This window comes from Oryx dammah, unplaced genomic scaffold (assembly GCF_014754425.2).
Source record: "Oryx dammah isolate SB20612 unplaced genomic scaffold, SCBI_Odam_1.1 HiC_scaffold_17, whole genome shotgun sequence".
NCBI lineage: Eukaryota > Metazoa > Chordata > Mammalia > Artiodactyla > Bovidae > Oryx > Oryx dammah.
Window position 1 is genome coordinate 37756841 of NW_024070201.1, and position 13335 is coordinate 37770175.

The 13335-nt window shown below is 46.5% G+C and overlaps 1 protein-coding gene and 1 pseudogene across 1 annotated transcript in view; both read right to left on the bottom strand.

Moving 5' to 3' along the window:
- SPON1 (spondin 1) overlaps positions 1-13335 on the bottom strand; it is a 314010-nt gene that overhangs the window by 17179 nt on the left and 283496 nt on the right. Inside the window, exon 7 of the mRNA XM_040258315.1 lies at positions 4133-4197. Coding sequence (XP_040114249.1) covers positions 4133-4197 — 65 coding nt within the window. The remainder of the gene's footprint in view (positions 1-4132; positions 4198-13335) is intronic.
- On the bottom strand, positions 6128-8933 carry LOC120876430 (annotated as a pseudogene).

Consider the following 13335-nt stretch of genomic DNA (forward strand, 5'->3'; position numbering starts at 1 on the left):
TACATAGTGTTTTGTTAATTTGATCTTATTTTTTCTATCTGGGATTTACATTTTTATCACTTTTCTGGCAAAGAGAGTTGTCCTGGCCATACTATGTATCAGAATATATTATAAAGCATGATAATTAAAATGGTGTAATATTCAGGATAAGAAAGACTTCCCTGGTGGTCCAGTGGTTAAGAATCTGCCTGCCAGTGTAAGGAGTGCAAGTTCGATCTCTGGTCTGGGAAGATTCCTCATGCCTGTGTGCCACAACTACAGAGCCCGCGGACCCGAGAGCCTGTTCTCCGTAACAAGAGAAGCCCCCACAGTGAGAAGCCTGCACACTGCGCACAGAGAAAGCCTGCATGCAGCGACAAAGACACAGTGCAGCCAAAAATAAACAAATGAAATCTAAATAGAAAATAGAAAAACAGAGATATAAATCAGTGGCCCAGAGTGAAGAGTCCAGAAACTTTAGATAAAGACTCATATACAACTGAGGAAAAGATCATGCATCAAGTGGGGTTGGGATAACATAATTGCAGTTTAAAAATATATAGGAGTCACATCTAATATCGCACACATCAAATTCCCCCAAACAACAAAAACTCAGGGCTAAGTAGAAAGCAACCAGATCATAGGAAAGAAGTCAAGGGTTCTGATCTGTTAGAGGAACATTAATTTTTTCAGCTTTGAACTATAAAAGCAATCACAAAAGTAACTAATTGAATAATATACCAATCAAAAACATCTGCATAATGGAAACAACAATGTTGAAATAGAACGGAAGAATGATGTGCTGGCAAAAAATGTCTCCCTCTAGTGTGACTGACAAATATTAATATCTATAGTATGAACAGACTCCCCAGGTGGTGCAGTGGTAAAGAATCTGCCTGCCAATGCAGGAGACGTGGGTTTGATCCCTGGGTCGGGAAGGCGCCCTGGAGAGGGGCATGGCAACCCACTCCAGTATTCTTGCCTGGAGAATCCCATGGACAGAGGAGCCTGGTGGGCTACAGTCCATGGGGTCACACAGAGTCAGACAAGGCTGAGCCACTGAGCATGAGCACAGCATCTACAGAGCTAGTCTAAATCTGCAAAAGCAAAACCTGACGATTCTGATAGGTGAACGAAAGTTATACACGGATAATTCATACCAGAAGAATGAAAACAAAATGAAGGCATGGAGATATGTTTTGTCTTTTTACATTCAGACAGGCAGCGTGGTGTGGGGGAGCAGGGAGAAAGTGGACCGGAAGAAACCGCTGGATGCGGCAGCAGCTTTGACTTCACCTCCTTTCGCAGTTACTAATCAGCAAAATGGGAGCATCTTCAGACCCACCCCAGGGCTTTTAGTGAGGAAACTGCTTATCATCATGACTGGCATTATACTATGACTTGGTAAATGCGGATTTCCTTCTCATTCGGCTTTTCTAAACAAAACTTTCAAAAACACGACGAAAGAAAAGAGGCAATTAAGGATTGTTATGGTCTTTCTATACCAATCTAGACTTACTATACCAATCTAAGCTACAGATCTGTATCAGTTAGACTCTCACTGAAGAATTGATGCTTTCGAACTGTGGAGCTGGAGAAGACTCTTGAGAGTCCCTGGGATTGCAAGATCAAACCAGTCAATCCTAAAGGAAATCAACCTTGAATATTCATTGGAAGGATTGTTGCTGAAGCTGAAGCTTCGATACTTGGCCACCTGATGCAAAGAGCTGACTTATTGGAAAAGACTGTGATGCTAGGAAAGACTGAAGGCAAAAGGAGAACGGAGCGGAAGAGCATGAGATAGTTAGCATCACCAACTCAATGGACATGAATTTGCACAAACTCCAGGAGACAGTGAAGGACAGAGGATCCTGGAGTGCTGCAGTCCATGGGGTCGCAGAGTCGGCCCAGACTTAGCGACTGAACAACAACCGTCAGTGAGACTCAAGTCGCATTTTGTCCCTTCTGTTCATTTCAAATAATCTCCAATACAGAGCTTTCAAAGTTGCAGAAACTCAATCTTGACACTAGGTGGCGCCAGAGTCATTCATTAAGTTGAAGTTCTGTGTGGGTGGAGAAATGTTTCCCTGAAGTTTGTACCTTGGAAAACTGTATATAACCTGGAGGCATCTAGGGCTCCAGGTCCATCTGGACCATTTAGATCCACTGTTGTCTTCTCAGGTTCAAAACCCAGTCTTTTTTTTTTTTTTTTTTTTACAATCCTTAGGAAATTAGTGGACTTGGGCAGGTTCTCCAGGAGACTGGAGGGCTCTGAAATTTCCAGCCCTGATTTGAGAGAAAGATGCTTCTGGCCCCCTGGGAACCATGACTGAAATGAGTAAGGGAGCACAGACCCTCCAGAGGCATGATTTTTGGAAAGGGTGATGACTATGTCTCTATTTAACCTCTCATTTTTCTCGCAAACAAATCTGACTAAACACATGTTAATTAAACAGAATGGCTGGGAATAATTAAGGGGATGATTTACAGGATACATTATAAGAAAGGGACTAAAAATTATTTTTAAAAGATTCAGTAATTCCTAACAGATTAAACTGGGGAAACTGGGTGGTGAAAATTCAGCACTGATTTGTAGGAAAGCTGGGCATTTTCTCCTCTGGTACTGGAGGGACTCATGAAGGATGTGCATTTTGCTCAGAATTTGTCTTTCCGGTCTCTACCTGTGCTCTGGGCTGTTGGACCTGCAGCTTGATTTATTGAGCTAAACAAGTCAGCAGCTAATTTGTTCATTCATGGCTGTCCTTTGAGAAGTGGTCCTGGGGATAAAGATGAAGATCATTGTAAAACAAGTCAGTTTCGCCGGGCAGGACCTCACAAAGTAGGTCACTCTGGCTTTCCACTGGCCCCAAGGGAGGCTGGAATCCCATTAACCTCAATCGAGCAGGCTCACAAGGAGGGGCAGGGCTGTTTCTGCAAAGCAAAACTTGGCTGCATGTAGGCTTCCTAATTTAACTTCCTAATGAGATTTGGAAGAGGAAAGGAGAGACTGGGGTATGGGAAAACCAAAGGAAAATTCCTTTCCCTTAAGCTGGTAGCACGAGGGCAGAGGATTTGGGAGTTTGGGAAATCGATGTTTGCCATGGATCAATCCTGTTTCACAAGGGTCCCAGGAAATCTGAGGGGTGGGTGAAGGGTGAGAAGGTGCCCCCAAATATTTTTTTTCAAGTTTTCAATAAGTCTCCTCTATCTTAAAAAAAAAAAAAAAAGAAAAAAGCTCCATCGATTCTTTCATCCTCCTGGACCTCCTGCCCAGCCTCTCTTCGTTCACAGCAAACTTCACAGAAGAGCTGTCTGCACTCACTGATTCCGTAACCTCACCTTCTGTTCACATTTCACCCTGTTCCAGGCTGTGTCCCCTCTCCCCATTACTCAGCAGAAAGGATTCCCAGTACGGTTACTGATGATGTTGATAAATCCAGTGGGCATTGTGCAGCTCCAACCTTCTTTGATCTCTTAGCTACGCTGGACACAGCTGGTCAATCTCTCTCTCTCTTTTTTTTTTCGCTTGGCCACACTGCAAGGCTTGCAGGATCTTAGTTCCCCAACCAGAGGATGAACCCTCGCCCTTGGCAGTGAAAACGTAGAGTCCTAACCACTGGACCACTGGGGAATTCCCCGCTCTCTCCGTGAGTGCTTTCTTTCCTTGGTTTCCCTGATCCTGAGCTTCCTTCCCTAATCTCCTTGTTACTCTGTTTTTGCTTCCTTTGCAGGCAAGTCCTCCTCAGCATTAAATGTTAGAGCTCCCTTGGGACTCCGTTCCAAGCCCTGGACTCTCATTCTCTGGCTCTCTCTGTCATCCACGTCCTTGGTGTTGATTGTTTCCCATGCCTTGGTGACCCTCAATTTTATATATCAGTGCAGAATTCTCCCCCTGATGTCTTATAGTTAACCATGTTCTTAATACCTCCAATGTCTGGGTACTCTGATGTTCCAGCCATGGGGGACACAGATACCAAGCCCGCATTCCCTGAGGAGTGGAAATACTTGATTCTCTACCTATGGGCAGTGGGCAGTGCACATCTCCTAAGAGGCAGTACCGACTTGTACGACATGACTGGCATGTGGTAGCCATTGGGTGGGCGGCTCCAAGTACAAGGCCAGGACGGGGGCTGGAGAGGGCGTTGCTACTTACACGTTGAGAGGCTGCCAGGCTGGCCACTGAGCTTTGGCTTTGATGACGGTGAGGACCTCGTCGCTCTGTAAAGAAGGACCACAGGTATTTAGTGAGGAGAGCCGGGCTCAGGGAACAAGACGGCTTTGACATGGTGACGTTGTCCACCCCACACCCTTACCTGCTGCAGAGGCTCTACCTACCGAGGTGTGGAGACAGCCTGCCCCAGGGTGGGGGCACCCTGGAGTCTTGGCAGTCCTGCGAGGAGGGGCTGTGTCCAGGGTACCTGGTGTGTGCTGAACACCAACGGGCCCCCTGAGCCACACCTGAGGTTTCCATCTCAGACCCTTCCCCTTGGGAGCCAGGCTCTGACCTGCCCTCTGGCGGGGATGGCCAGACTGTGTCCAGACTGCAGGGCAGCCCACGCTCTCGGAGTCCAGGCGCTGGCGGGTCTGCTCCAGCCACACCTAACCCCGATGAGCGTCACCCCCATGGCCTCTCCCGCCGTCAAGACTACACACACTGGATCAGACTCCCTTGGACAAGGAGGGCAAAGAGAAGCCTGAGCTCCACGCTCCTGGGCCACTCATGTTATTCTGCTCTATTTTGCTTTGGGCAATGCGTAGGTCACCCTTAAAGCTTGAGAACCTAAGAGAATTTTTTGAAGAAGAATCTAATAATTAACATTGGGAAGGAGAGCCTTAATCACCAACATGAGGGAGAAAAATCAGAATGTTATTAATCTTGCTTAGCTTCACTGCGAGGTTGGTTTGGGATTTTATTCTCAATAACACATTGGGGCTGAGGGTTTCCATATGCTTTTCAAAGCGTAAGCTTCCATAGGTGCCCAAGTTCAGCTCTGGCGGGGGTTTCCTCAGAGCAGATTCAGCTGATCCCAGAGCCTGCCTTCCCCCGGCCTGGGCCCAGCAGTGGTCAGACAGCACCATCCATGCTCCACAGGAAAGCCCAGAATGTCACCGGCAGGGGCAGGAAGAGCTTTGATGCTGACTGAACGGTCTCTGAGTTTCAGGAGGGTGGAGACTGGCTGCGCTGGCCCACAGCTCTGCCTCAGTCCTTGGAGTTGTTCCTGGCAATAGGTACCCAGCACATATTTGGGATGAATTGGTGAACTTCTCCTTTTTGGTGGGTACCTTGCCCAGAAAATCCCACAGCCCTGAGGGAACTATATACAATGAGGAGGTCAGAGGTGCCTCCAGGCTCAGGCCCAAAGATTATAAACAGCCTCTGGTTTGGAGCACCTAGTCTATAGCCAGGAAAGGATGGAGGAGTGGGAGATGCCTTAGAGGGGACAGTAACTCAGCTTGGCTTGGGCACCCACTGGGTGAGTGAGGCTCCCAGGGTACCCCCTCTCCCCAGAAGCTCGAAGCCTACTCCGAGCTCAAGCTTCCCTGGTGGGGGTGGGTCCCCCCTTTTGGTCAAAAGAAACACTCTGTGAATACATAAACATCCCCACACTCACAGGTCTGCCGGGAGAGCATTTCCAAGTTCCAACAGAGCGTGTTGGAACTTCTCCTGGGGGATTGTTTTATTTGTTCACACTGTATCCCTCACTCACTCCTAAGACACATACGCTGAGTGACCAAGGGAAACTGCCCGATGTGAAGTCACGTGTGAGAGGTGACCTGTCTCCTGAAGGTCCAAGCTGGACCCCGTGGTTGAGGTTTCCTGTGCTCAGCTCATACGTGTCCCACACTGAATTCTTTAGCTGCCCCCAGAATATGGCTGTTTCTCCAGCAGCCCCACTGAGCACATCCCCAGCTGCCTGCAGCTCTCCACCTCTCACCCCCTCACAGCTGCCAGGCTCCAAGATCCACTGTGTCCACAGCCTTAGCATCTCTGAAGTCCTTCCATGGTTGCCTCACTGGTTGCCCTGGCTCCAGCATCTTCTTACTTTTCCCCAGACCACCCTCCACATTGGTGCAAAACTGACCACATTCACTGCCTGCCTAAACCCTGCAACAGCTCCCCATAGCTTCCATGCTGACTTCCTTTTTCTTTTAAAAGTAGGAATTCATTTATTCCTCATCAAAACAGTCTAACAGTAAATGTAGACTGTATGCTTTTATTTTTACATTTAAGTTATCCTTTTTTGGATATATCTTTCATCAGGACTCTGCCACATTTAAACCTTGTCCGTCTAGCGAGAGGGTAAAATTGTACGCGAATCTTATTCAGAGAACTCGGCTGCTTGTAGCAGACCAAAAGAGCATGGAACTTAGGCAGAAGAGTAGAGAGCTTTCCCACAAACACATTTAAACTTCTTCCCAGTATAAAAACATCCATTGTTGCTTTTAGAGATGATTTTACAAATCAGAAGGTCTTATAGGATAGTCCAGCTAAAGTGTCAGCAAGTACTTTAAGTAAATCCCAATGACCTGAAATTCAAGTCCAAACTAGATATTTAGTGTTTTCTTTATTGCAAATATGAAGTCTTTAACCTGAGGTACAGAGTTGTCTTCTAGAATCTGCATAAGGCACAGGGATATCAGTGGCGGTGACATAAACTGTAGGAGCATCCAGGAAATTGAACCCAGGACCCTCCATCATCCTGGCACAGATTTCAGCTCCTACTGCCAACTGTGACCAGCCCCCTTCCACAATAACAAGGTGTCTGCTCTTCAAGACATTGGTTTCTATTGTTTCAAAGTCCATTGGTCTGATGGTCTGCAAATGTATCAGCTCATATTCAAGTCCCTCTTTAGATAGCATTGCTGCGCTTCTAAGCAGTGGCTGACAGATCTTGAATGAGAAACTGTGGTTGCACGTGTACCCTGCCTTTCTATTTCAGCTTTTCCTATAGGGATCAGATCATCTTTTGACTGAGCTCCTGGGGAAGTTCAAAAGGAACTTTATATACCAGTTCACCTCCAGCACCACCACTGGACTTACCCTGAGTGGCAGATTTAATAAGTCCTTTTGCGTCCTCTGAATTCCAGGGACTGACCACCTTTAAGCCTGGGAAGTGCTCATACCAGGCAGCAAAGCACTGGGAGTATTGGGCAGCTACGCCTGCTGGGGCGCCACTGGGCTCCCTGAAGACTAAGGGCACCGGCTTAAGGCCTCCTGACGTGTAATAGATTTTGGTAGCTGAGTTTATAACCTGGTAAATGGCTTGCATAAAAGGGTATAAATTCACAAATGGGCCTTAACCCAGCCAGAACTGCACCTGCAGCAATTCTAGCAAAAGCTGACTCTGATACGGGAGTATCTATGATCCTCTTATCTCCATATTTTTTCCACAGGCCTCGACTAACCCCGTCGTACCGGGCAACTTCTTCCCCAAGTAGAAATACCTTCCCAGCTCTTTCCGTCTCCTCCTCCATACCTTGATTTACAGCCTCATGGACTGTCACCTGCAGTGTGGCCGGTGTGGTCTGGGGGAACCCCTCCTTAGCAGACCAGAGACCTGCTCAAGGAGTCTCCACACCAACCCAGCACCCATGGCCATCCTGACCATGTCCTCTACCTGCTGCCGAATCCACAGCAATTTCTTAATTCCCAAGTTTTGCCTACATGGCCTGCATCATCTAGTTTTTTTCTTTGATTTTTAATTTCAGAATAATACATGCTTTTTGTGGGAAAATTTAGCATCACAGAAGCACAGTGTAAATGCTGAGCACTCCACTCTAGCATCTATCCTGCCTTCTGCCACCTCCCTCTCCAGAATGTTACAGCGTGGTACATATCATCCCAGATCTTTTACTATACTTAGGTACAACGTGCGTGCGTGTGTGTGTGTGTGTGTGTGTGTGCATAAACATTAGATACATCTTTCCCCACAAAAACTGCATCATATTGAAATCTCATTCTGCACCATGATTTTTGTATTTTCCCCTTACTATCATATCATGAAAAACTTTCCTTGTCGGTACCTATGGCATCAGAGCTTTCCTTTTGTTGGTTTTGAGAGCGTTCGAGATCCTCAAATTAGGGTAAGCCAGGTCAAGACTAAGAAAAAAGAAATCCAAGCATGAGATCCAAGTTATGAGATACTGTCTGATAACAGTCCTTTTGCCCTTGAAGAAATACTTTACTAAAAAAAGTAGGGACTTTCCTGGTGGTGCAGTGGATAAGAATCTGCCTGCCAGTGCAGAGACTTGGGTTTGATCCCTGATCTGGGAAGATCCCACATCCTGCGAAGCAACTAAGCCCATGCTCTACAACTGCTAAACCTGTGTGTTCTAGAGCCACTAGCTACCACAACTGAAGCCCTCACTCCTATAGCCTGTGCTCTGCAACAAAAAGCCACCGCAGTGGGAAGCCTGCACACGGCAATGATGAGTAGCCCTCACTCCCCACGACTAGAGAAAGCCCACATGCAGTAAGAAGACCCAGTGCCACCAAATAAATAAAAATAATAATAATTTTAAAAAGTCAATGTGGGTGGAGTTAAGGGGGCACTAGGTTAGCTGGCTGGCCCTGCAGACATACCTTGTATTACAATGAAACCTTTGTTGTCAAGTTGCAACTAATGACACATTGATTTTGCCTTTGTAGTATATAACTCAGAAATGGTTGAGGCTCTCCATTAGTGTTTATTTATGGACTGGCATTCCATCTGTATCTTTAGAGCCATGGAGCCTCCAAGGATGGTTGGCCATGTGTGCAGGCCTTAGAACAGCTTCTTCCTGTCCATTGTTCCATCTTATGGTTATATACCATCTGCATGATTATTTGTGTTATCCAATAAAATAAGAGCACAGGAACCATTTGGAAAAATGTATTTGAGAAACTAAACATTTTTCTTTCTTTTTTAAAAAAAATATTTATTACATTTATTTATTTTGCTGCACCTGGTCTTAGTTGTGGGATATGAGGTCTATTTCCCTGACCAGGGCTCGCACCTGTGCTCCCTGGATCAGGGGTGCAGAGTCTTAGCCGCTGGGCCACCAGGGAAGTCCTTAAATATTTTTCTTAAAGTAGAACCAAAGCTCTTCAGGATTGGAGAGAGTCTGGCCTGTTCACAGCCAAATCCAAGTGCTGTGGATACTTAGTAAATTGGTGGAAAAGCAAAGCCACCATTTTTTTTTTTTTTTGGATATATGTGTAGAATTCTATAGCATGGATGTTCTCTTATTTAATGGCATTATTGGTGGATATTTGTTTCTGTACACGATGCTCTGATGAACACTTGTGAATGTATTTCTTTCTTTGTAAGTTCCTATGTCATAAATTTCCAAGAATGATCAAACAATGAAGCAAACTGACAATTTTGGTGGCACCTACCAAACTGTCCTCCAAATGTCTGTGCCAACTGATATGTCTTCAAGTATATATGTGTGCCAATGTTTTTACAACTTTGGGCACACTGGATACTATCAATCTTTTTCATCTTTACTAATCCAGCAGGCAGGAAAGTAGCATGGTTGCAGACATAAGCCCTAGTTATTATACCTGAATTCAAACCCTGACTACACTATGACTAGCTCTGTGTCCTTTAGTGAGACTCTGACTTCCTTTAGCTTTCTCATCTCTGAAATGTTGAGTTCAAAAGTGTATCTACCGCATAGTGTTATTAGGGGGACAAAATGACATAATTCAAGTAATGTGCTAATCCTGTGCCTGTATTAGCATCAATACTAGTTACTATTCTTATTCTTTTTTTATTTAGAAAAAAATATTTATTTTTATTTATTTGGCTGCACTGGGTCTTAGTTGCAATATGCAGGATCTAGTTCCCTGATCAGGGATCAAACCAGGGTCCCCTGCATTAGTAGTGAGAAGTCTTAGCCACTGGACCACAAGAAAAGTCCCTATTCTTCTTCAGATTTAGGCCACACTGGTATTAGAACCGATTTGTACCACCTGAGTACAGAGGATGGAGTACCCTGTGACAGCTGCAAAGCCGTGAAGCCTCAGGAGAATGTCCCCTTATTTAACGGTTTGTGTAGCTGGGAGAGCCTTGGATGGGGCATTGGGGACCAGGTATTTTACATTCTGAAGACTGAAGGACCTAAATTCAGAGCAAGTAACCCAAACTTCAGACTTAAATGAAAAACTCCTTTAACAAGTCTCTAAGGCCCAGAAATGATCTTTCAAGAATCCTTATAGCCCTTATCCATCTCCCACAGGAGCGTTTTCAAACAAAGTATTTCAGGGCACTCACAGTTCACACCTCATCTGCATAATGTTAGCACTTTCTCAGAACTATGCCACTTAAAATAAAAGTCCTCCAAGAAAGGACAGGGTACTCATGTCCACCTTCACAGGGATGCGTTCTTTCATTTTGCTTTTGTAAACATATTGTGATGGTCTTACAGCTGTACTCACACTTCCATCTGCATGAACCAAATGGGAATCAGACAGCCTAAATCAGGCCACGGGCTGAGGTCAGGTTTGGAGAAAGGGGGATTTGTGCAGTGTGAAAACAGGTCTGGGACAGGTCAGAGGCAGAAATCACATGGATACCGAGAAATGTCAAGACTGAGCAGAGCAGAGAGGCAGAACGTGGCTCTGGGGGGCCAAGGCCATTTGTCTAAACAAGCCTTACCCCACACTGACCGTCCATGCCCTCCAGAACCAGCTCCGGAAGCAGGAAAGCTCGTCATCTCATCCATGCTCACAGTAACACGCGAGGCTGTCCCCACCACCCTGCCTCACTCTTCACCTCCTCTTTGTTCCTATACCTTCCCGGCTCCTATCTTTTGCCTTTGTCTCGCAGTCCTGAACTACAACCTGCTTCTTCATTCTAAGGCCCTCTATGCTCCAGGCAGCACTAAGGCTAAGCTTCCTCACCATTGCAGGTCCTGCCCTAGATCAGCAAGAAGAGAAATGGGATGCAATCCATGATCACAGATGAGAAGGAACAGAAACAAGTAGAAATAATGACCACAGGAACCTAGTTTCTAGGTGCCAGGCACCTTGCTAATTACCTGATATCTAGTATCTTGTTCCCTGGAGAAGGAAATGGCAACCCAGTCCAGTATTCATGCCTGGAGAAACCCATGGATGGAGGAGCCCGGCAGGCTACTGTCTGTCTATGGGGTCACAAAGAGTCAGACATGACTGAAGCAACTTAGCAGGCAGTATCTCATTAAATTCTTAGGACGCATCTGCAAGGAAGCTATATACTTTTTAATCCTCAGAAACACATTTCTTCAGCCAAATTAGGTACAGGTTAGTCAATGGCAGGTCTAGAGTTCAAACCTCAGCCTGACCACGTTTGTCAGCCTGTGAATGCAGGTGGAGGGCGCAGGAGGGTGAGGCTCTCTTGGAAAAGGCCCCACACCTGCCTCTTGCCCCCCACATTCCCCCTCTCCTCACCCCCACCGGGCTTCTGCTGTCCTTCAGGGCATGTCCTAACCTACCCTGAGTTCTGAAAATTGCAGCCTCATGGGTGGGGGTGGAGGAGGTGGAGGAAGGATTCTCAAACAGTTTCACAATGCTGTTCATGTTAATGCTGTCCTGAGAACTGGTTCTGCCAAAGAAGAGGGAGGACAGGGTCCTTGAGTTGGAGAGACACCCCTGCTACTAAAGGGAAGGGAAGCTAATGACCCTAAATGCATTTCCCCATGTATCAGCTCGCTCCTTAGGAAAACCTTTGGGAACCACTACCATTTCCTTCTGCAGATGAGGAAACTGAGGGCCAGGGAGGTCAAGTGACTTGTAAAGACCATCCAGTAATCATGGTTCCTATACAGACATGCCTGACTCCAAAGCTCAAGCTCTTTCCTCTTTCCCTCACGATTCCTCCTCTCCAGCTCCCTCTTACCACCCTACCTCCCCTTTTGCTTGCTTTTCAGTGAGACCATGGCTGCCCCTGGTTGATAGTTTTCTCTACAGAGCCCTTGCTGTGAGGCACAGGGTCACCCGATTCCCTCTGGAAGGGCAGCACCTGTCATCTTGTGTAAAGATTCAGTGAGCAGTGTTTGGTTCCATTATTTGCTTCTACCCTTTCCCAGAATTTCCACTAACCACCCATAAAAAATATCTGTCCTGATGGCTTCCACCTCTGAGGGGGACTTTTTCATCCTTGCTTGAGTGTTCTCATGAGGAACAGCAGGAAATGAGCCTTTTTATGAGGCGATAATGGAGCCAGAAGCATCTTTAAAATCAATTGTGCCTAACACGTCCTCCCATCATTTCAACAGGTTCTGGGTTTAGTGGGTCATAAATAAAAACAGACAGCTCACATTCAGTGAGCTCTACAGTTTGCCCATGGTCTCCTGTGGGCTGTACCATAGTCCTCTGAGGAAGGCAGGCAAGTGGTCCCCCTTTCTCACAGGAAGTGAGTGAGACTCGCCTCTCTCCCTGCCAAAGGTCAGTGGCCAACTTGTAGCTTCCGTGACCATCTGACACAGCTGCTCACTCCCTCTGCCCTGAAACACGTTCTGGCCTAGCACCTGCTGCCTCTTCATTTTCTCCTCACCTCATTCCTTCTCAGCCTCCTGTGCTGACCCTCTTCATCTTTCTGCAAACACTGAAGTGTCCCTGGCCTCAAGCTCTCTGTGCTCTTCTCTTTTCTAGCCACACTGCCTTAGTGATTTCTGTTATCCCATGCCTTAAAATATGAGTTATGTATATACTGAAGACTCCTAAACTGTCATCTTCCCCTCATCCCCGCCTCTGAACTCCAGCTTGTATACCAGCTGCCTAACACTTTCATCTGGATGTTGAATTGGTATCTCACATTCAGTGTGTCTGAAACCAAGTTCCTGATCTCCCCCTCCTCAAAGCTGTGTGTGCGCATAGTCACTCAGTTGTGTCCAACTCTTCTGTGACCCCGTGGACAATAGCCCACCAGACTCCTCTGTCCATGGGCTTCTCTAGGCAAGAATACTGGAGTGGGTAGCCATTCCCTTCTCCAGGGGATTATGCCCACCCAGGCAGCAAACCCAGGTCTCTTGCACTGCAGGCATATTCTTTACCATCTGAGCCACCAGGGAAGACGCCCTCCTCTTCAAATCTGGCTTTTCTCATTGTAAACATCGCATTGAATGGCAAAGCCATCCTTCTAGTTTATCAACCTTGATGCTTCTCTCACTCCACATCCGATCCTTCAGCACACCTGTCAACTGCACTTCTAAAATGCATTTTTGAGCCAACAGCTGTGTGTCACCATCATTGGAGCAGGGGCTGGACTGCACCTCCCTGTGTCCCTGGCACCATCTTGGTCCAAGCCACGTGGCATCATCATTAGCTGGGATTAAATGTGTTGCAACTGCTTCCTGGCTGGTCTCTCTGCCTCTTCCCTCACCCTCTTC